We start from the raw sequence: 20928 nt of genomic DNA on the forward strand, positions 1-20928 counted from the left end.
ATATATATATAAATGACTCTTTTCATTTTTATTTTTTGATTTTTAATGTATTTTTTATTCCAGTAGATCTAGGATTAATAAATTATTGTATATTATACACACAACAAAATTTGAACTTGTTAAATAGACAAGTAAAATGACCACTCGACTAATCTAAATTAGTTAATAATCCATTCAAGCAAATTCTATTTTCTGTATATAAATGTAACAACTTAATATTAAGTACTTGTTTGGGCACCATTATTTTGATAAAGATCTTTTTTCAATTAAAAAAAGATTTTTTTATTTTTAATATATTTGATAAATTTTTAATAATAAAAATAAAACACTAAAAAATAAAAAAAAATATTTTTTTTTTGAAAAACTACAATTTACATCTTTTTTAAAAGATTTTTTTCTTTAAAAAAAGATATTTTTTATCTAATAAATAAATAAATAAATATTTTTATATTATTATATCTAAAACATAATTGATATATAAAAAAATTTATTTTGCATGAGATATCTAAATATATTTTTTTGTAAAATTTAAAAAAAAATAACTCAAAAAAAATCTTTTCTTAAAAACTAATAAAAAAACTAATCCAAACAAGTTCTTAATTCTTAATGGAGTTTAGATATGTGATAATTTATTTATTAACTTGCTGAAACCGAAAACATTGTGAGAAATAAATTAAAAAAATCTTCTGAATAAGGGTGGAAAATTCGGATGGAGTGATGGACTATCAAACGTTCAAAATTGAAATTTGTCATTTTTTAAAAATCTGATAATTAATTAAGAATAAAATCTATTTAATTTAACTCTAATATTTTCAAGAAAAAAACCTCTAATATTTTTATTCTCGGTTTATAACGACATATAAATATTTAATAATATAGTTATCTGAAAAAAAGATAAGATTAAAATAAACAAAAAAGAATCCAATGGGACCATCCGGCCATGAGGTCAGTTAAACTTAAATCTTAAAACTTAAACTGCTGTATCAGGATTCAGGAAGTGACGAAAACTGTCGTTCTGAGCACTATGCTATCTATGTATGATAGATATATTTGGAAAGATAGATAGATAGATAGTAACTATAAACATCTCTCATAATCAAGAACAATATTATATTATTATTGTAGAAGATCAACCAAGATAACATAAAAATTTTCGGCAAAGAAACCTTGCATCTCATCTTCATCTGCAAATTCTGGGACACATCGAAGGCCAGACATGGCCGTGAATACATCGGAGCTTGTTGCCAAGCTCACCCCGGAAACTCAACACTTCAGCCTTGACTCTCTTCTCCGCTTTTGTACCTCCAACGTTTCTGGGTTTCCTCCTTCACCCTCCCATTTCAATGTCTCACAGGTTCGCTTCGATCCTCTTTCTTTGCTTTTGGGTATGCTTCTTTTGGATTGAACTTTTGTTTTTTAGCTCTTGCTTTTGATGGTAAATTAAGGGGTTGAATTGTTGCAGTTTGGGCATGGACAGTCCAATCCAACGTACCTGATCGAAGTTGGTTCTGTGGGGTCACCTTTGAAACGATATGTTCTCAGAAAGAAGCCTCCAGGGAAATTGCTGGCGTCAGCTCATGCGGTCGACAGAGAATTTCAGGTTCTTTTTCTTTTCACTATTCATCTTTATTCTGGAGATGAAAGTATTGCCAGTGAAGAAAACTAGGAAGTTTTTTAAGTGAATCTAGTTGGCACTGATGATGAGTAAGGCTAACTAAAATGGCTATTTTGTTAATCAGAGTGAAAAACAATTGATTTACCTGTTGTGTGGTACCTATGCTGCAAAAATATGAAAATTGGAAAAAATTAGTCGCAAACTTAAGAAGTTGCATGATTAAAATGTATTATTTTTGCATCATAGCTGTTTATTTTCCTCCAACTCACAGGTTCTTAAAGCGTTAGGCACTCATACTCAAGTTCCAGTTCCTAAAGTTTTCTGCTTGTGCGATGATCCAAATGTTATTGGAACAACATTTTATATCATGGAGTTTTTGGAGGGGCGTATATTTATTGACCCCAAGCTACCGGTATGATTTGCATGCCAGTTATGTTCAGTCTTCTCTGCTTCAATCTGTGATTTCTGAATTATGTTGTATCAATGTATCAGGGTGTGGCACCGGCGAGGAAAAGGGCAATATACCTGGAAACTGCTAAAACCTTAGCTTCCTTACATTCTGCCAATGTGGACTCCATTGGTTTGGGAAAATATGGGCGGCGAAATGATTATTGTAAAAGACAGGTAAATAAGTCATTTAAATGATTAAACATTCAATTGCCTGGTTATTTAGCTAGGCTTCGAATCAAACTAGTTTTAGATAACCAAGTTTTACCAATAATGGAAAGCCTGATTGTTTTAGATTGAGAGGTGGGCTAAGCAATATGTTGCCTCAACTAGTGAGGGGAAACCTGCAAGAAATCCGAGAATGTTTGAACTGATTGATTGGCTACAACATCACATACCACCTGAAGATTCCTCAGGAGCAACAGCTGGCTTGGTTCATGGAGATTTTCGTGTGGACAATCTGGTATTCCACCCCACTGAGGTAAGATGCATATAGTAAGGATATATAATTAACTTAATTTTGTTGAGTGAAAAACGTTTTTCTCTCTGGACATGGTTAAGACAAAATTAGAATACAATAACCATAGTGGTAAAGGAAAGTGAAAATTTATGTTGTTCATGTATAGATTATCATTCGGGATTTATAACAAAGACATCTTTACATAAGGCTTATGCCTGGTGAATCTTTTTTCATCTGCAGGATCGAGTAATTGGTGTACTTGACTGGGAACTTTCTACCCTTGGTAACCAAATGTGTGATGTTGCATATAGCTGTATGGTATGTCTCTATATTGATGTTTGTGTCAAGATTTGAGCCTTGAATTGTATGCACTGCATGGTAGTTTTGCACCTTATCTTATGTATACAATCTCAACAGTTGGTATTGTGTGAGTTTTTAAAGCTAATCTTAATAACAATCATAGTATCACATTATGTAGGTTGTTCGTTAATTAGATTACCAGTGAAGTTCACTGTATCTTTCTTTTGCAGTCGTACATTGCAGATATTGGGCCTGACAAAGTACGAGAAGGCATGGAACGTGGATTACCAGAGGGAATTCCTTCACTGCCGGAATATTTGGCTGAATACTGCTCAGTGGCAGTACGTGCTAAAACACTAATATTCATTGTTGTATATGCTCAATTTGGAATTATTTTTATCACCTATTCGATGTTCTTTTATAGACTAAGGATATTGATTTCGGGCTGTCACCTTTGAAACTTGTATATTTTCATCTACATGTTATTCCATAGCTGAATTTTGCATCATATAATACTTATCTGATGTCTGACGATAGTCAAATGAAGTAGTTGCTGATTTTGTATCCTACATTTATCTATGCTAATAAATCTCTAACGGACAAGTTTTGGATGTCAGGGAAGAAAATGGCCCATTGCTGAGTGGAGGTTCTATGTTGCCTTTTCTTTCTTTCGAGGGGCTTCAATTTTTGCGGGAGTATATAGCAGATGGGTTAAGGTATGTAAAAGATGCCATTGGCATTGAAGTTTAAGATTAAATATTTTACTGAATCTTTTCGTGCAATGCAGGGTAATGCATCAGGAGGTGAGCGTGCTCGACACGCAGGGGTACTTGCAGATGGTCTTATAGATGCTGCTTGGAACTTTATCGAACAGAAATCTGTACTTCCTCAGCATCCTCCATCCGGTAGCTATACTGCTTAAATATTATAGGGTCTTATATGCAATTTAGTTTACTTTATTGGAAGGTAATCATATTAGAAACAGTTACTATCACTACCCCAATAGCTGAGGCTTTCTTACTCTTAACAAATCAGATGTGAATGCACAAGCCCATTCAAAAGAGTTGGTGGAAGGGAACGACATGCAGGGCCTATCAAGTGGGGGGAAGTTTGTTCCTAGTCAAAAGATTTTGACATTAAGGAACAAACTAATCAAGTTCATGGAGGAACATATATACCCCATGGAAAATGAATTCAACAAACTCGCCCAGTCAGAATCACGTTGGACTATTCATCCGGCTGAGGAGAAGTTAAAGGAGATCGCAAAGAAAGAAGGCTTGTGGAACTTATGGATTCCTGTATGCTTCTAATTCTGCTCTTCTGTAATATATTTCTTCTGTATGTTGTTATTTCACAAGCATCTAGCATTCTCTCATTTGATTTTGATATATAATAGCTTCCTCTACATCTTAAGTAATAGGCATAGAATTGTTTGCTAGACCTTGTTATGACCAGTTTTCTAGTGAAATGCTGTTAATAATAAGTTAAAAATTGAAGGTTTCTGATGTAATGCACTCGACTTCGTACAAGTTCAATCCTTATACTATGTGTTTAGACAGATGATACCTATAACTTTTAGCTCAAGCCTGATTGTACATTGAAATATTCGATTTGAGTGCCAATTCGGAAGTTTCAGAATCAGAAAACTATTATGTTATAGCATACCATCAAAATGGTTAGATGGTCATTTTCCTTTTGCAGAAGGCATAGCATAAAATAATAGAATGTAAAACTATATGTCTTAGCACATAAAGCTTTGAAAGATAGATCCAATTTGGAGTTTGTTGTCTGTGATTACTTTTTAACTTCTAATAGTTTCACATTTTGGTATTAGCATCTTGTTAAGGATAAATTCTGAGTAGATCTGTTCTAAAATTTTTTATGCAGCGCGATAGTGCTGTAAGGGCAAAAAATATACTCTTTGGTGGGAGAAATAGTGATCTCTCCAGTGATGCAAATGACTTGTTATTGGGTGCTGGTCTCACAAATCTGGAATATGGATACCTTTGTGAGATTATGGGTCGTTCTGTTTGGGCCCCACAAGTATTTAACTGTGGTGCACCTGACACAGGTAATATGGAGGTAAGATATAACTTGAAGGTTTCTTAAGGTTGGTCCATAGTCGATCAACTTTAATTTGATTCCATTGTGGGTGATAAGCACTTCTCTCTACCTACTTTGCATATTTATTGGAGCTAGCTAACATGTTATTTTGCATATTAGGTGTTACTTCGCTATGGAAACAAAGAACAAATGCAAGAATGGCTTATTCCTTTGCTTGAGGGGAAGATTAGATCTGGATTTGCTATGACAGAACCACGTGTTGCGTCTTCTGATGCAACGAACATTGAGTGTTCTATCAAAAGGTGAGAATATTCGAAACTATAAATGCATTATGGAATTAACAAAGAAAGCATAGATTTGAGCCAAGCTGCTTGATTTTTTAATTATTCTTTTTCTTTTAAAGACAAGGAGATTCATATATTATCAATGGGACAAAATGGTGGACAAGTGGCGCTATGGATCCCCGATGCAGAATTCTCATAGTCATGGTGAGTATTTAGTTGAAAGTTATTGCATTAGGTGTATGCTATTCCTATCAATCATGAGTGACCAAAACATATGCACAGGGGAAAACTGACTTCAATGCAGCAAAGCATAAACAGCAATCTATGACCTTAGTGGACACCCAGACTCCTGGTGTTCGAATAAAGAGACCCTTAATGGTGTTTGGATTCGATGATGCACCGCATGGACACGCCGAAGTAACATTCGAAAATGTTCGTGTGCCAGCAGAAAATATTATACTCGGAGAAGGACGTGGATTTGAGATTGCTCAAGTAAGTTGAGGAATGCTTCCTTTTTAATTATTACCAGCATCTGATGTTGCTTAGAACTCTATTGTCCACAAACCTTAGCATCTTTCGGAGGCAATAATACCATTCAAAGGTGTCTAAGTTGTATCAAAGTGAGCATATTCGATGTTGCTGATGTTTGACATCATGATCTTCCGAATGGAAAAATTAGTTTTAATGTATCCTCTAGAAGATATTATATTTTGCATTACTTGCGATATATCAGACACACTAAATATTTCCTCTGTTGCGGACTTGCAGGGTAGGCTAGGTCCAGGAAGGCTGCACCATTGCATGAGACTGATAGGCGCTGCCGAGCGAGGAATGCTTTTGATGGCTCAAAGAGCTCTTAATAGAAGAACATTTGGGAAGTTGATTGCTCAACATGGTTCATTTCTTTCAGATATGGCAAAGGTATCCCTATTGAGCAAATCCATGGTGTCGTGTTTAAAAGCAATAATCTAGGAGTGTCAAAAATACTTAATAAGATTTCCTAACAGGATTATCGCCAATAATATAGAATACTTAATAAGATTGCTACTTTTTAAATTGATGATTATGCTAACAATCATAATTTTTTTCTTAGCTAATAATTAAAATTATCATTGTTAATGATGAGAGGATTGTCAAGTTGGTGATACTCTACATTGCCTTAGAAATCTGAATTGTTAGTAAAGAGGGAAAATTGTAGATGTAGGTAACTTAAAGAGAGTATTAACACTTAACAGTAATCTGATAGATTGCTCTTACAAAACGATCTCATATAGTTTTAACATTACATAAACTCTATACTTATTTCGTTTTCTGTTGTTCAGTGCCGTATAGAGCTCGAAAAGACCAGATTGTTGGTGTTAGAAGCAGCTGACCAGCTTGATAAGCATGGAAACAAAAAAGCTAGAGGGATACTAGCAATGGCCAAGGTAAGTTCTCATTCCCATTTGCAATAATTATTAAGATTTTTCACTTTATGTTGGTTTTCTTTCGACGCTGTGCTTTGTTTTCGAGCAGGTAGCCGCACCAAACATGGCGCTGAAGGTGCTTGACATGGCCATTCAAGTGCATGGAGCAGCTGGTGTGTCGTCTGACACAGTCCTATCACAACTGTGGGCCGCCGCACGGACGCTGAGAATTGCTGATGGTCCGGATGAAGTACACTTGGGTACCATTGCCAAGTTAGAACTTCAAAGAGCCAAGCTTTGAGAAAGTGAAATTTTTTCAACATACAATCACCAAATGCAAACCCCATAGAAGAAGAAAGAAAGGAAAGCAGTAGGTTAAGCAAGGAAGATTCACAATCCCTCAAATCTTTTTTTTGTTTTTTTCATTTTTAAGTTCTAGACACTATTAAAAAAGGGTGGTTGTGAATGTTTTAGATTATTATGCATTAAATGTAATTCAGGAGTATGTAATATATTTCAGAGTAATGTGTATGAATGTTGTTCACAATAAGTTTCCCAATTGTGTATGGGGTTTGTTAATACTCTATGATGGAATATCAATAAATTATACTTTGGTGTAAATATCTATACAAGTTTGAAAGCTTGGTTTTTATTCTTGAAATCATAATTTGAGATGCATAAACTGCAATTCAAATTGTAAATCATAGTATATTATCATGGTGCAGAATGTTCCTTATCAAAATAGCCATATATTATGCAACTGCCATTGGCTGGCAAATTTCTATAACCGATTTCAACCTCCTTGTTAATTTGTTTTCCTATCTTTACACATTGAACTCCATGATTCAAGGAGCTCCTCTAGATTTCATCATTTTTAACCATTGTTTTTCAACAATTGTTGTTACATAAATATGCCAAGTTTAGCATTTGGGTAAAAATAGACATATTGTGGTGTATACCACTCGATGTTTAAATAGCAAGCGATAATTAAGTTCATCAAATCACAAGTTCACTAGGGCATTGATAAGCACTGCCCAAGGAACATTTTCTTTGATCTTTTTCATTAGCATTTTTATTTTAGGAAAAACAAAATGGCGGAAGGTAGTAACGGAGACCAGAAGAAGAAACTGGCCATTATTAGCATCTCCATGATCCTTCTTGTGGCCATGATCGCGTCGGTGGCGATCGGCATAACCAGCCACCGAGAAAAAGGATCAAAGGGCAGAGAAGACGACGAGGAGGAGCCCCACGTTGCAAAATCTCAGAAGAATGTAGAGGTGATTTGCCAATCCACGGAATACAAAGAAACATGTGAAAAGAGTCTTGCAGATGCATCAACCAAAACCTCAGACATGAAAGAACTCATAAAAGCAGCATTTAACTACACAACGGTTGAGTTAGCGAGTCACATTGAAAACTCAACTTTATATCAAGAATTGGGAAAGGACAACATGACAAAACAAGCCTTGGACATATGCAAAGAAGTGTTGGGCTATGCGGTTGACGACATGCAAAAATCAATTGATAAAATGGACAAATTTGAATTAAGCAGAATCAATGAATATGCATATGATATCAAGGTTTGGGTGGCAGGCACCATTACCCACCAGCAAACATGCTTAGCCGGCTTCGATAACACGACGACAAAAGCCGGCGAAACCATGGCCAATGTGCTCAAAACCTCCCTAGAACTTAGTAGCAATGCCTTGGACATGATCAACGGAATATCCAAGGTACTCAAGCAATTCGACTTCAGCTCGCTAACCGCCGCTAGTAGTACTAACCATAGGAGGCTTCTTGATGAAGAAACCTCCCATTCTAAGGATGGGATTCCTTCATGGGTGGGTGAAAGCCAAAGAAAGCTTATTAAGGCGGGTCCGACCGGCGGCATTGGTGGCATTGTTGGACAGCCTAATGCAGTTGTGGCTCAAGACGGCAGTGGACAGTTTACAACACTCACCGATGCTCTTAAAACCGTGCCAAAGAAGAACTCAAGTCCCTTCATAATTTACGTTAAGGCTGGCGTGTACAAAGAGTATGTCAATGTTGTCAAGAATATGGATCATGTCATAGTTGTTGGAGATGGCCCTGACAAAACTATATTCACCGGTAGCAAGAATTATGTGGATGGTGTCCAAACTTATAACACCGCAACCTTCGGTAAGCCTTGAACTTTACAATTAGGTGGAAATTCATAATTTGTTTTCGTGCGAAGTTGATAATTGAGAATTGTTATATGATAATTTAGTCAAATCTGTTAAATCATCTAAACATGTATTGTTTCTGGTAAAGGTGTGAATGCTGCCAACTTCATGGCGAAGAATATCAGATTCGAGAACACAGCAGGGGCAGAAAAGCACCAAGCTGTGGCACTCAGAGTAACAGCAGACCAAGCCGTGTTCTACAACTGCCACATGGACGGTTTCCAAGACACGCTTTACGTCCAATCCCAACGCCAATTCTACCGTGACTGCACCATAACAGGCACCGTAGACTTCGTATTCGGCGATGCAGTTGGAGTCTTCCAAAACTGCAAGCTACTAGTCCGAAAGCCGTTATCCAACCAACAATGCATGGTCACAGCAGGTGGCAGAACCAAAGTTGACAGCCCAACTGCATTGGTTTTCCAGAGCTGCTACTTCACCGGAGAGCCTCAACTTGCCACGTTGAAAACCAAGATTTCATTCTTGGGTAGGCCATGGAGGATATACTCCAAGGTGGTGATCATGGACTCCATCATTGATGATATCTTTGTGCCTGAAGGATATATGCCATGGATGGGAAGCGCGTTCAAGGACACGTGTACGTATTATGAGTATAACAACAAGGGTCCTGGTGCTGACACGTCGAAGAGGATTAACTGGCCTGGGTTTAAGGTCTTGAATTCTCTTGAAGCCATGAGTTACTATCCTGGAAGATTCTATGAGCTTGCTAATTCAACTGATCGTGATGGTTGGATCATTAACTCTGGTGTTCCGTACAGTCTTGGTCCCTTGCTTGCCACCACTAACGCCGGCACCACCGCTACACCTGTCCCCACTATCGTAACTGCCATGCCCGCAGCCACACGCGTTATTTCTGCAGCCAAAACCACAGCCTCAGCACCCGCCGCTGCCACCACTGCATAACTCAAGGTTTTGGAATTATACCTAAAGAAAGTGATCAAGTGTGCAACCAATGGTTATGTACAATACATTTGTGTGTTTCTTTATTTAGTAGCTAATTGACCAAAACACTTGGTCAAATACATATATTAATATATAAATAGTGCGTGTTATATGTCAAATTAGAATGAAATTAAGTCTATTTATTTGTAGGTAGCAAAATATTATGATTTTTATAAATGTCTATAATTTATTTTCGTTTTGAAAGCCATGTAATTAAGCAACAAATCAACAATATTATATTGCACCAAAAAGCAACAATATTATATATCAATTAAGCTATATGTACACTAAAATTAGTCATTAAAATTAATTATTAGTATAAAATATATATTAAAATATAAAATATATATTAAAAATAAATTAAATTTTAAATATATTTATATATAAATATCATAAATTTAATTTTAGTATATAAATAATATTTTTAATAATATATTTAGTGATTATTTATAAAGATGTACTCGTATGAAAATAATCATTTATAAGATATATATATATATATATATATATATACTTAAAAAGTTTAATATATGGTGTTTGCTTTGGTACGATAATAAATTTATACGTAGTGTTACGTTTAAAATATAGATAAATAATAACTAGTCATGTAGAATTTATTTTTCGCATCAGTATTTAATTTTTTTAAAATATATATTATATCACCACTTTTATTATAACACTCTTTTAATTAAATAAAAATAAAAAATATTTATTTATTTAATTTTATAAAATGTCTTAAACATACTAACTTTATTCGATTAGACAAAAATACTCTTTTAAATCAATCAAACTTTAGAATTTAACTAATCCTAATTTTATATTTTCAAATAAAATTAAAAGTGTTCGTTTAACTGAATTTCAAAAACCCTCTCTTGAATCTGTTCTTCTTTCCTCTTCCTATTCTCTCCCTCTCTCTCCTGCTGGAACTCGATCTCTCTCATCTGTCTCGACATCGCACTCAAGCTCTCTTTCTCGTCTCTGGTCTCGTAATCAAGGTCGTCATCCCTCTTCTCGTCTCCGAAACTGGTCGTCGTCGTTGCTCTCTGTCTCGTCATTATTTTGCACACAGTCGTGCGCCTTCGTTGCGCTCTCCATCGCCGGCGGCAGAAGCAGTAGGTTCTGGGGCTTGTTGTCTTCTTGCTTCGAGTCTCGCCGTCAGCTTCCTTCGTGCAATCAGAAGCTGCTTCATGATTTGGTGAGTTCTAACAAATTTCTCTGTTTCTTTCATCTATAATCGAGAGCTTCATCATTTTTCATATGACCGGGCTTATAACTGGAGAATATATTTATGTCACTGTCTCAATTTTCCTGATCCCCAAATTTCTCCATAGTTTATTTCTCTCCACGAAGAGAAAGGATTTGTTTATTATACATGGTATTCATGTACTGAACTTGGTAGTAGAAGATTTAAAGTTATTACTGTGTGCTTGTTCAATTTTCATTCAAGGAAAAAAGAACGTGTTTCTAAGGCTCTCTTCTTTTTTGCCACTGCACTGATTTATGCCTTCGTGTTATCTTTCAGTGGTCTTGCTAGTGGATCACATTCAAGGTTGTATATTGTGCCTCTAAAGTTAGGTTCACCTCAAGAAATTTTTGAAAACTTGTGGAGGCTTTTTGGAAGGGTTGTGTATATTGTAGTTTTCCTGACAATGTATCCTAGAAAAAATTTTTTTCATTTGAGGCCCATATTTTGAATTGGTTAGTTTATCTGTTTCTCATGCCTTGTAATTATTACTAACATATATATATTATAGATCTTCAGTTTCAAGTACCCAATTTTGACTAGAATAAATAGATGTTAATTTTACCGTCAGCTTCGTTTATTTATTTTCAAATTATGTTTTTCCCTTCTCTTGTATTTTCTTAATAAATAGCACCTTTTAATGACCCGAATACTTTGTATTCTAAGCTCTCTACATGTGAAATTGGTTTTGTTTGTTTTTGCATAGAACTATTTTTGTCATGTTTATCAGGGAAGAAAAGAAATTGGGGTGATTTGTGTATAATGTTAATATTGTCGTTCTTGTTAATTTTGTATAATTGAACCATCATTTTAGTTATGCATTCATGGGCAACTCCTATTTCCTTTCTCCTTGATGCCATGCTTTGGAGTACTAACTAAATTCTAAAGCTTTATTGAAACCTTCTTTTCTTCTTTTTCTTGTTTAGAAAATTATAAACCTGGTGTCGAGTTCTAGGAAATAACTATATATCTAAAATTTGAAATCATCATCATCTACAAGAAACTAATGCTTACTACCACTACAAGAAAAAGCAATATTTGTAACAAAAAAAATTGTTACAAAAAATCAAAATTTTGAAACAAAAATATTTTGTAACAAAAAAAGGGGCCGTTGCAGTATGTCCCATTACAAGAAGTTTTTGTAATAAAAAATGGAATTGTTACAATTCAAAGTGATATTTTGTAACAAATTTTTCTGATACAAAAAATCAGAAGTCGTTACAAAAGTGGTAACAATATTTGACCTTTATTTACTTACCATTCATTTGCAAATTTGCTTATAGAATGTTATTATTATTATTACACACATATATATAGCCATCCATGTGTTGGAGGTGGGTGGATAGTGTACCTAAATCTATGCCATTTAAGCAAATTGCTTTGATGCTACCCTAGACTGGCATTTTCAGTTGCATTTGGCATTTACTTTTCTTGCCATGTAACTTATTCTCAGTTGCTACTGTCTGATTGTTGGTTGAATAGTGTATGTTTCATTCTCTCCCTTTGATCATCCTTTATTTCTTTTGCCTTTCTTTTTGTATAGTTGGAATTTTTGATTCTTTGAGAGCAGTTGTTAAGAGTTTGTGGTTGCTGAATTGTATTAGCGTGTGAACATTCCAAGATTTATGGCCATCTGAACTAGGATTACCTTACAATAAAAATATATAGAACTTTCTTTTGTCTAAGATGTCACATAAAATAGGGTAAAGCTTTAGGGGAAAAAAGAAGTAAATCATTTCTAAACAATTTTGCAAACTTCAGCAGAATTAAATGGCATTCTCTCATTTTCTAATGAGCAGCAGTACTTGTTTATTTTAGGAACACTTAGGGGCCATTTTTTGTCCTTCTAAACTTTTTGACGAAATACCTAAAAAATAGTGATGTCCTTCTACAGTAGCTTTTAAATGAATATTTGAGAGTAACTTTTTCTTTTTGGTACAATGGGAGTAACTGTAGAAGCTATTTATTTGTTGATAAACCATTGCATGATCTTCATCAAAATTACAAAGAATTGCTGTTGCCATAATTTTTTGTGTAATTTATATTAGTTGAAAATCACTTTCACTTCTGCAAGTAGTGTTTTTATGTTCAAGCACAAGAGGCTATGACTTGATAATATAAATATTGTATCATAATCTTGATACCTTGTATATATCGGTTAATCCTGCTCTTGTTTTCTGTTAATCTTTTTTCTTTCATGTCTCCTACGATGGCTTTACATTTCGATCGTAAATTTATGTTATGTAGAACAAGACTTTGTTGTTGATGGAATATATTTCTGGTATTATTATAAGAATTTAACATTACAGTTTGTTCCCCAATGTTTTTTCAACCCAAAAAAAAAAAAGATTCCCCCTTCTTTTTTTTTTAATAAATGCGATTGCTCTTATAATCCGCTTTTAGGGTACACACACATGTTCTATTATCCGTTAACAATTATTTATTCATGGAGATGAATTTTGAATAACTTGACTGTTTCAGGTATTGGCGAAACAAAGATGGTTATTGTTATGTCATGTTTTGAATGTGGTCACTGAACAAAAAATAAGGTCAACTTGCAATGACTCCTTCTCATTGAGGTAAATATTTGTCATGAAATTTCGTAGCAGACAACACGTTAGTTTATTAGTTATGTATTTTTAGTTTTTTACTGACTTCCTTAAGTTCCTTTCTAGCAGTAGCATCTATAGTTGCAAAGACGGTTCTCATGATGTTTTGAGAATCTCTAGTAAAACATCTCAAGCTAACATAGTATTGTACATTAAAATGTCTAGGTTTCTTTTATATATACTATTTAATGCATACATTTCGCCAAGTAGAAGAGCATAGTTTCTTTAATTCTTGCATATGTGGAAATAGAAGAGTTTTGTTAGGAGCTACATAGATGTTTGGTCTTTGGCTGATTATACCTTTTGCTAATTGAGTTTTTTTTAAGGGAATATTTTAAATTGGTTTGTAAAAAATAAAATAGTGAATTTAACTAGCTTTTTAATCAATTAATTAGTGATGATCATGCCATGACCAACTCTATTTGAAAATTTCACAGATTCGGTTTCTTTCTAATGAACTACTTAGAACTGCTTATCCAAAAATTCCTATCCTAGTCAAGTCAAGGCATTTAGAAGAGAATATGAACCCTTTTTTTTCGGCTTGTGAATGGAAATTTTGGTAGGATCCATCCAAATGATCATCTCCATTCACTACAATAGTTCAATGTAAATTGTATTGTAGATTTTGTAAAACGTTGTTAGTTTTAACTATAAAATGTAAAAAATGTATTATGAGATGATTGATTCAAGAGTAAACAAAATCTCTATGCATGATGATAGTTGACTGGTCTCACTTGGTATGTTCTAATTACAATGGAGCATGCTCAAATCAGTTATTGTTGTAAAGTTGTCGAGTATTTTACATTATATGGAAGGTTCTGAATAGCAGACTGGCGAAACAAAGTATCATACTGCTGCATTTATGAAGCATTTTTGTTTCTTAAATACAGATATATGAATCTCATTCTCTGCACACGCTCTAAATAGATAGATTAGGCACTTCAATGGCTGGAGAATTATGCAGAAAATATATATTGCACCATATCATATCAATCGAGGAAAATATTTAATTTGGTATCTTTTATCTAAGTAAACTTTTATGACATCGCCCATATCTATCCCACTGATAAACCCCAATTTTGTGGTTTATCTTGTGCTTATTTTGGGAGATTTTATCATCTCTTCTCACATTTATTCAATGAAATAGCTTGATTTTGTAATTCTCCTTGAATTTGTGCTTAAGTGTAAAAACATGCTTTTTATGCCCTTAAATTGGTAATTTTTATTCACCTTTGATTTCACTAGATGTCTTGATATGTTTGTTAGTGAATTCAGATTGAGAAGGGATAGGAATGGATCAAAGGAGTGAAGATAAAAGCATGCAAATTGGAGAAATCATGGAAAAATAAGGATTTGGAGTGCTTTCATGGACGTGCACGCGTGGATACGAAGTCACATGGCGACGCGTATGCGTACATGACGCGTACGCGTGGAATGGAAAAATGTCAAGCGACGCGTACACGTGACCCGTGCGTACGCGTCGATACTCGCACGTGACCTCATTAAAGTGAAAACGTTGGGGGCGATTTCTGAGCTGCTCATGCCCAAATCCAACTCATTCCTGAGACTATTTCATGCAGAATTCAAGCTTGGGCAAGGGGGGAACACTTAGTTAGTCATGATGAGCCTTTAGTTAGTTTTCTAGAGAGAGAAGAGAGAATTAGGTTAGGATTAGGTTAATTTCTCTTAGATCTAGATTTGATTCCTTGATTTCATCTTGTTTCCTTTACAATTTCTTGTTCTAATACTTCAACTCTTCTTGGTTCTTTTGTTAATTTCACTTTGATGCCTCTTTTATGTTCATGAATACTCATGTTGGATTTGAATATCCTTTAATGAAATTTGATGTTTGATGTCCTTTTATTGTTGATTTGAGTTGTGATTTTACTCTCCTTGCAATTGGTAGTTGGTAGATTTTACTATTTCTTGCACATTTACCATGCTTTCCTTTTATACCTTCCAAGTGTTTGACAAAATGCTTGGTTGGATGTTAGAGTAGATTTTGAGCATTCTTGGCTTGGAAAGAGTAATTAGGTAATCTTGAGTCATGAATACCCAACTTATGTTGGTGATCTAGAATTGTTAGTTAATATGATTTCTATTGACTCTAATCTCTTGCTAATTCAATTAGTGAGTTGATTAGGACTTTTGAATTGAGATTAGTTAGTCTTATTAGACTTTCTTCGAGTATGAGGATAATATGATACCTTCCTCCATCGTCGGGGATGACGTAATAAGATAAATTCTTGTTTATTATTATGATATGATTGATTAGTCTTATTTGGCGTTCTCCCTATGTGAAGATGACATGATACCTTCTGGCACGCTTTAAAAGCGTAGCCATATCCTCTCGTATACGGCTACGTTTAAAAGCGTGGCAATAGATAAAAGTGTGGCGACAAAAAAAGCGTGGCCATATGTCACTAAAAGCGTGGCGATAGAGCAACCAGCACACTAGCAGTTGTGACCCTTTCAAAAGCGTGCCGGTTGCTCAAAAAGCGTGGCGAAAAGCTATCGCTACGCTTTTTCCCACTTTTCGCCACGCTTTAAAAGCGTAGCAAAATCCTGGTTTTCTTGTAGTGTCCATTTGTTGGAGTTGACTAAATAAGTTGAATTAATCATTGTTTGACTAGGATAAAAAGCCTATATTCTCAATCTTTGCCATGAATGTCTCTTTTTATTAGTTGCTTTCTTTAATTGCTTGTTTGATTTACTCTTCTTGCCATTTAAATTCTTGCTCCTTTATTTTCTTGCCGCTTTTACAAATCAAACCCCTTGTTCCTTCATAGCCAATAATCATTCACTTCATTACAATTCTTTGTGAGATGACCCGATATTTAAATACTTCGGTTAATTTTTATTGGGGTTTGTACTTGTGACAAAACCAAAAACTAAATTTGATTCGAGGATTGACTATCGGTTTGGACTATACTAACAACGGAAGTATTTTGTGGGATTCCGAACCGGTATAAATTCTTTCTTATCAAATTAATGGCGCCGTTGCCAGGGAATTGTAATGGTGCTATGTTATTGGCTATTTTATATATTGTGAATAGCTTGATTTTTAGTTTGTTTGTTAGCTTTTTATAGTTGTAGAATTTTGCTCTCTTTGTTCTTATTGGTATTTGTTTTTATTTTCTCTTGTCACTATGAATTCTCATCCTGTTGGCTATGAGTGTGGTTACAACTATGTTGTAGGAGTTGAAAATAGAAGCTACAATGAGGATATGCATCAAGGATTTGGAGATCAAAGGTGGGAGGAGCCCCAAGCTTATGGACAACCTTCTTAGCAGCAACCCTTTCTGGCTTCTTGTGGGTACAATTCAAATCTTGATGCATACCAATCTAATGTATGTGATGACCTTCATTGTGGTTGTCAACCACAATCATCATATGCATATGAACCACCTCCTCAATATAGCCCCCTACCATACTCACAAGCCTCATACCACCATCCACCCCCATATGATCCTAACCCATATCCACCATACCAATCACCATATGAACCATACCTAGGACCACCACATTTCCAACACCAATACTCCCAAGAACCACAAATTCTATATACACCACCTCAAGACTTTCACCAATATGGACCACCTTCCAACTACAATACATTTCCCTCAAACAATGAATCCTCTCTCCCACCACCGCCCCTCAATGATGCCCTCATGCTGGAACAAAGAGATCTTAGATCTCAGATCCAAAGGAACCAAGAGGAGACGGAAAAGGAGTTTAAGGAGCTAGAACCTAAGATGGCTATCATGGTAGAAGCCGTTAGCAACATTTACTCATCCTGCCTAAGCTTGTGCGATCAAGACACTCCCATTGTTGAATGTGGAGAGGCAACCAAAGAACTTAGTGAGGGAGTGAACTTGAAGCTCCAAGGTGAAGAAGGGGAGTTAAAGCAAGAAGTGCAATAAGAGGAGGAGATAGAGATTATTGAACAAGAGGAAGTAGTGGTTGGAGCCTTAGGATATGTTGAGTACATAGAGGAATCACAAATTGAAGAGCCTTCTTTCATGGAGTTTGAAGTTGATGTCGAAGAGGAAAATGCACAACCTCCAAGGCACGATGTGATTGAAGAATTGGAAGAAGTGGGGCGAACACCAAGTCCTCCTATCTATGATGATTCCAAATCAACATATGATCCTTTTGAGCTTGAAGAATCCTTCCTCACTATGCTCGGAATTGATGAGAAGGTAGACTTCACTCAACTTCCTATTTATGATTTGAGTGACGGAGAAGAGATTGAGGAGATTGATGAAGAAGAAGGCGAACTTGAGGAAGCTTGGCAAGAGGTAAAACTTGAAGAATCTTGCCAAGTGGTGGAAGCCTCTGGAAGAGGATGGACGGGAGTGGAACATGCTTTATCAAGACTGTTGGGAACCTCTCTACCTAGGTTGCCATCTAATCCTTCATTTGAGTGGGTAAAACTTCTAACTCTCAGCTTTATTATCCCACTTGAATTTGGATTGCTTGAAACGGATGGCCAACTTAGGGCGCTTTGCGGAATTAAGCGTAAGAGGAGGATGTTCAGTGGTTGGCGTTGTAAATCTAGGCTCATTATGGTTGGAAGCTCAAAATTGAGAAGCGAAGGTTGGTGTAGTGCTCAAATGAATAGGTCTAGGAGGATCGTTTGGTGCCTTAGTGAGAATTCATCTTGCTCACCACCCGGAGAAACTTACCATGATCAACTCAAGGACAGGTGTCAAAACAAAGTATGGGATCCCGGCTTACAAGAGAAGGATCAAATTTGGGAGCCCATAGTTTGTGAGGAACTCCATCAAGGCTTGAAGTTATTAACTTTGAAAGATGGAGCTTATTAGAATTCCAAGCATTGGTGGATGTTCGAGGATGGATTCAAGAACAAGCCACCTTGATGAAGAGCTCCCCATAAGTCCAACTTAAGGACAATAAACAAAAGTGTTAGGTGGGAGACACCCCACCATGGTAACATCTTTTCATTTTTTCCTTTTGTACATATTGGTAAAATAGGCTTAATTTCATATTTTGTTTGATTAGTTGAGTTTAATTGGGAGTCTAGTATGTTAAATAAGGTTTTATGATGTTTTAGTAGTTGTTTGGAGGTTTGAAATGCTTGGTTTGGTGCAAAAACATAGAAAAATTTTGAAAAACAGAGCAGCAACCCACGCGTACGCGTCACCCACGCGTACGCGTGGCCGCAAGCTTTTCGACCATCGATGCGCACATGTGCCCCACGCGTACGCGTAGATCCAGAAGTTTCACTATTCTATACATAAACCCGAGAGTTGTGCCTACTTCATGCCAACTTTGTGCCTGAGGCACAACTCTGCCCACGCGCACGCGTACCCCACGCGTACGCGTGCTCCACGCGTATGCGTCGCTACCATTTCATCAATCCACGCTTACGCATGACATACGCGCACACGTGGATTGTCCTGTTTCACCCACCTTCTTCTCTTCTCCTCTTCCCATTTCTTCCTTCTTCTCTTCTCTTTCCACCCATCATCACCCAACACTATCAAACACCATCCATAACCACTTCTTTTAGTTAGTTAGTTAATTGTTTAGTTAGTATAATTTCCATTTAATTTTTTTCATTATAAGTGTTGGATTACTAATTTTGTTGCTAATTCTTGCTGCCTATTTTTAACTGAATGCTATTTTAGCATAATTGTTTTTATTTTTCATTGTTGGACTTCCTTGTTGATGTTACAATTTGTTACTTGGTTTTGAGTTTTTATGTTTAACATTCATGAACACCAAGTACATGTTACATTGCCTTTAAGCTTTTTAACTCTTTTGAATTGCATGTTTTGGCCAACATGCATTCATCATCCATTGCTAGACAATTGTATATTATCATTGCATTTTTTTAGGTGATGCTTGTTTGTGATTTACCTTTATTGACATCACCTATTTCATGCATTGAAATTTTTGAATTGTGAAGTTGGATCGAAAGCTTACCTAGTGACATATTTTTGAGCTTTGTAAAGCTTTGTGGACCATGCTTGCTATGTGATTGATTTCCACTTCTATCTTCTTTTTCTTAAGTTCCATAGCATCCATGTGTTTCACCACTATGTCACTTAGGTGTTGCAACAATGTCAATATGTGTCATTGATTGTTGTGTAAGTTGCATATACCATTTTGTTCACTAAGTTTACTTACACATCAATCAATACCCATCCATTTTCTATTTCACAAATTGCTTGGTTTTTGCTTGAGTGCTTTCATGCTTCTTCACTACTTGTTTGGTTGACTTATCCTACAAGTATTTTGAAGTATTTCAAACACACTAGGATGAGTGAAGTACATACTTCTTTTCTATAATTGTGACATGGCTTTTAAATAATGGGGTGTGAGTTCTAAACCGCATGCAATTTAGGGCCCACACACCTATGTTTCATCAATGTTATACTAATTCACTCACTCGATTCTAGTGATTTACCTCATTCCAACAATTTACGCTTCCTTGTTTTTGTATTTTCTCTTCTTACGGTGTTATTTTCTATTTTTCATGACTAATGCACCACAAGCAAAAACAAAAGTGGAAGGAAGAACACGCAGCACCGGTTGACCCACCACCTGGAGGTGGCAACAAGGAAGGTCGTCGTACCCCCTTGCTCATCTTTGAGTGCACCGAGGATGGTGCAAACTTTTAAGTGTGGGAAGGTCGTCCGACCAGTCGGCGTTTTTGGGTGACAAGTTTCTAATTCTAATACTTTTGCATTTCATTCTTATGTCCTTTAGGATTTTTAGTTGCATTTTCTTATTTTGCATATATATATAATAAGCTTAGTCAAAATAATAAAATTTTTCAAGAATTTTACCTATAGGACACCCCAATTGATTGAAAAAAAAAATTTTTAGAACTTGCTTGAATTATATATTTTATGGATCATGTTTTTGAGCTAAGAACACAAGCATGTGAGATTTGAGCCTAATGGTGTGGTTACATGTTATAACCATTTATTTTTCTTCTTGTGTGTAATTGTTCTCTTTCTATGATTGTAATCTTTGATTTGTTTAATTCTATATGTCTATTATTTTGTGTATACATGCACTTATATGATTGAGGCCATTGTTTCATTAGCTCATTTGCCCAAATAGCCTACCTTTTATCTTCCATTGTTAACCAATTTTGAACCTATGCTTAACCCAATTGTTATTTATTTTAGCACATTACAAGCCTAAAGCGAAAAATAATAAATGTCCCTTGTTTGGATCTTTGATTAGCTTAGGCTAGTGAGAGTATTTATTATTCAAGTTTGGGGAGATTTGGGAACATTGGTTGGGATAAAAGGGTATTTTGTATTTTTGTTTTTGGAAATTGGGTGCATACTCA

General features: G+C 35.5%; 2 protein-coding genes across 2 annotated transcripts; both read left to right on the forward strand.

Moving 5' to 3' along the window:
* Positions 1 to 926: 926 nt before the first annotated feature.
* On the forward strand, positions 927 to 7197 carry IBR3 (acyl-CoA dehydrogenase-like protein). Its single transcript, XM_016342440.3, has 17 exons — positions 927 to 1354; positions 1463 to 1600; positions 1887 to 2027; positions 2108 to 2239; positions 2358 to 2543; positions 2763 to 2840; positions 3053 to 3163; positions 3440 to 3538; positions 3610 to 3727; positions 3858 to 4120; positions 4710 to 4904; positions 5046 to 5188; positions 5290 to 5374; positions 5453 to 5662; positions 5939 to 6091; positions 6493 to 6597; positions 6686 to 7197. The coding sequence occupies exons 1-17, from the start codon at positions 1217 to 1219 to the stop codon at positions 6875 to 6877; spliced, it is 2487 nt and encodes an 828-aa protein (XP_016197926.1). The 5' UTR covers positions 927 to 1216; the 3' UTR covers positions 6878 to 7197.
* Positions 7198 to 7599: 402 nt separating this feature from the next.
* LOC107636174 (pectinesterase/pectinesterase inhibitor-like) lies at positions 7600 to 9962 on the forward strand. Its single transcript, XM_016339698.3, has 2 exons — positions 7600 to 8736; positions 8869 to 9962. Exons 1-2 carry the CDS (start codon positions 7668 to 7670, stop codon positions 9702 to 9704), a joined length of 1905 nt encoding a protein of 634 aa, XP_016195184.1. The 5' UTR covers positions 7600 to 7667; the 3' UTR covers positions 9705 to 9962.
* Positions 9963 to 20928: the final 10966 nt, after the last annotated feature.

This window comes from Arachis ipaensis, chromosome B4 (genome assembly GCF_059453495.1).
Source record: "Arachis ipaensis isolate K30076 ecotype BB chromosome B4, ASM5945349v1, whole genome shotgun sequence".
Classification (NCBI taxonomy): domain Eukaryota; kingdom Viridiplantae; phylum Streptophyta; class Magnoliopsida; order Fabales; family Fabaceae; genus Arachis; species Arachis ipaensis.

Bases quoted from the DNA above. Each gene is read 5' to 3' on its own strand.
- IBR3 (XM_016342440.3), top strand. From the start codon at position 1,217: ATGGCCGTGAATACATCGGAGCTTGTTGCCAAGCTCACCCCGGAAACT. The intron at 3,539-3,609 runs GTATGTAAAAGA...CGTGCAATGCAG, and splicing joins TATATAGCAGATGGGTTAAG to GGTAATGCATCAGGAGGTGA. The intron at 6,092-6,492 runs GTATCCCTATTG...TCTGTTGTTCAG, and splicing joins TTCTTTCAGATATGGCAAAG to TGCCGTATAGAGCTCGAAAA.
- LOC107636174 (XM_016339698.3), top strand. From the start codon at position 7,668: ATGGCGGAAGGTAGTAACGGAGACCAGAAGAAGAAACTGGCCATTATT. The intron at 8,737-8,868 runs GTAAGCCTTGAA...TTTCTGGTAAAG, and splicing joins TTATAACACCGCAACCTTCG to GTGTGAATGCTGCCAACTTC.